The 2,158-nt window shown below is 53.7% G+C and overlaps 1 protein-coding gene across 1 annotated transcript; it reads right to left on the bottom strand.

Annotated features, from left to right (window-relative positions):
• Positions 1-564: 564 nt before the first annotated feature.
• On the bottom strand, positions 565-1,182 carry EAH_00067860 (hypothetical protein; the record flags this gene model as incomplete). Its single annotated transcript, XM_013392407.1, has 1 exon — positions 565-1,182. The coding sequence occupies one exon, from the start codon at positions 1,180-1,182 to the stop codon at positions 565-567; it is 618 nt and encodes a 205-aa protein (XP_013247861.1).
• Between the last annotated feature and the right edge of the window lie 976 nt (positions 1,183-2,158).

Raw genomic sequence — 2,158 nt, 5'->3', positions numbered from 1 at the left:
GACTGACCTCTGGAAAGACACATCCCAGTTGCCGCTTCCGAATATCACGGATAAAGTAAACGTACGCATCGGCCATCGCACAAGACGAAAACTAGTCCTCATCGCAACCATCGGCGGAAACAAGTGAGCTCCAAAGCGGGTCAGCGGAAAGCAGCGCCGATCTCTGAACGAAATGAGCGCCATTCGAGACGGCAAGAGGGGGTGCGAAAGCAGAGATATCGCATCATATGTCAGAGCCAAACGCAGCGCCCGCAAACGTCACACACGAAGAGCAGCTGTTGCATGCGTGCAGTTGCATGCAGATGATGATGAGGCTGATTCTGGCCAGGGCTTCATCATCCCTTTTCGCTTCTTTCCCCAGCCCTGCTGCGACAAAACTGAAACGCAAAGAGTCACGATACAACACGCAGACGTCCAAAAGGCCAGCTGCGGGCGCGCTGCGGCACTACCGCAAACTCGGTGCCATTCTTTGAAGGAGAAAAGGCATCACAAAAGGATTCTCCGTCCACTATCCACTGAAACTATAGGTTGTCGCGCGTCGATTGGTTCTTTGTCTGTGGTTGTTCAGACCTCAACAATACGAGGCCTTGACGACACTACCGCCACTACCTTCTTGTCGCCTCCTACAGACGCCAACAATGCCAGCGTTTCCGAGGCTGCAACACAGAAAGGTTCTGTTGAGGCGCTGCCTTGAGGTAGGTTGCAAGGGGTTTTGCTCTGGTCAGTGCTGCTGCATTTAACAGCTGTTTTGCTGCGTCTTCGCTGGTGCGGCGGCACGGCCGAGTTGAGGGTCACCTTGGGCGGCATGAAGTAGACGAGAGGAATGCATGCACAAGGCAGAAGACACTGCGAGACGAGAATCAAGTTGAGAGGCATCTGGGAGTCGCAGCCCCCCGGCGCCGTTTCCTTCATCTGAATACCAGCGATTTCAATCGCTACTGCACCCTGCATCTTGTTGCAGGTGGTGCTCAGATTTGTTACTCCTGAAGCGGTTGCATACGCTGTCGATTCGAGTTTAGGGGGGCAGCTGCGCGCTACCGTCAGAGAACTCGTCATGCACGACAGCGTAAGTAGCAAGTGATAAACTATTGCATCGCCCCACAGAAGCATGACCCTGTCGGGGATACCGATGCGGATGTTCAGCTGCCACACGATCCCACTATCAAAAAAGACCGCGCGCATGCGCACGGTGTTCGTCAGCAAAAAAAAATAGTGTGCGCGCTTCAGCCCTTAAACCCAGAAAGATGTAGATGCCAGGCCACTAGCCTATCGCGCCCAGTAGTGCAGTGTACGTACACAAGCACGGGCAGTAATATATTCTACAATACGTTGTATACGAGGATACAGCACACTTCCCAACGCCAGTGCCGTTGCTGCTGCTGCAGACACCGGCGATGAGGCACCGTGGGCCGGCCACAAAGCACTGCAGCTTCCATTGTCTTGTACGTGAGGTGGGAATCGCCCTTCAATGCAGGCATTGCAACCCAATGAAAAATTTGCCATGAGCCGCTACCAGCCTGCAACAAATACGTGCGCGTGAAGATAACATTCGCCAACCCCAATCAGGCGCGGCCCATACAAAACATGTGAAGAGGGGAAGCGTGTCGGGGCGGCGCTCAGATGGCTGTTGGTAGACAAAGGTGCATAGGAATAGACGCTTGGACAGAAGGCGCCAGAGAGCTTGTAGGTAGGAAGATAGAAGTCTCTCTGCACAAAAGGCAGAAAAATTATCTACGAAGGTTTGTGCGGAGGACAGCTTCACCCGTTGTTCGCGCATGTAGCCGCTCCCGCTGAGTTGAAGGAGAAGATGCCCCCGGGAAACGGTTTTGATCAAGCGCTCCTTTGCAGCCCACTCTGGGTAACTTTCTTGTGGCCATTTGGCATAGCATTATCGGTGTGCGGGAGATCTGAGCTGCGTTGCACTTGCTTCCAAGGTACCGGTCTGCTCCAGCTGCTCCTGGCAACGCAGTTGCTGCCCTTTTGCGCGGAGAGCCCAGCGACGCTGAGGTGATTCCCTCAGCTGTTTTAGAATACCAACTTTGACTTCAAGGCGACATCTCCAGGTTGGTGGCAAGTATTTCGTCTAAGCCACATGTTGACCCGACAACCAATGGCTCTCCCAACGTATGACGAACTTGTTGAGTTGCTTGCCTATCTG

The sequence above is a fragment of the Eimeria acervulina genome, genomic scaffold (assembly GCF_000499425.1).
Source record: "Eimeria acervulina Houghton genomic scaffold, Eah_scaff2943, whole genome shotgun sequence".
In the NCBI taxonomy this organism is placed as follows: Eukaryota; Apicomplexa; class Conoidasida; order Eucoccidiorida; family Eimeriidae; genus Eimeria; species Eimeria acervulina.
This window is presented reverse-complemented; position numbering and strand designations above follow the sequence as displayed.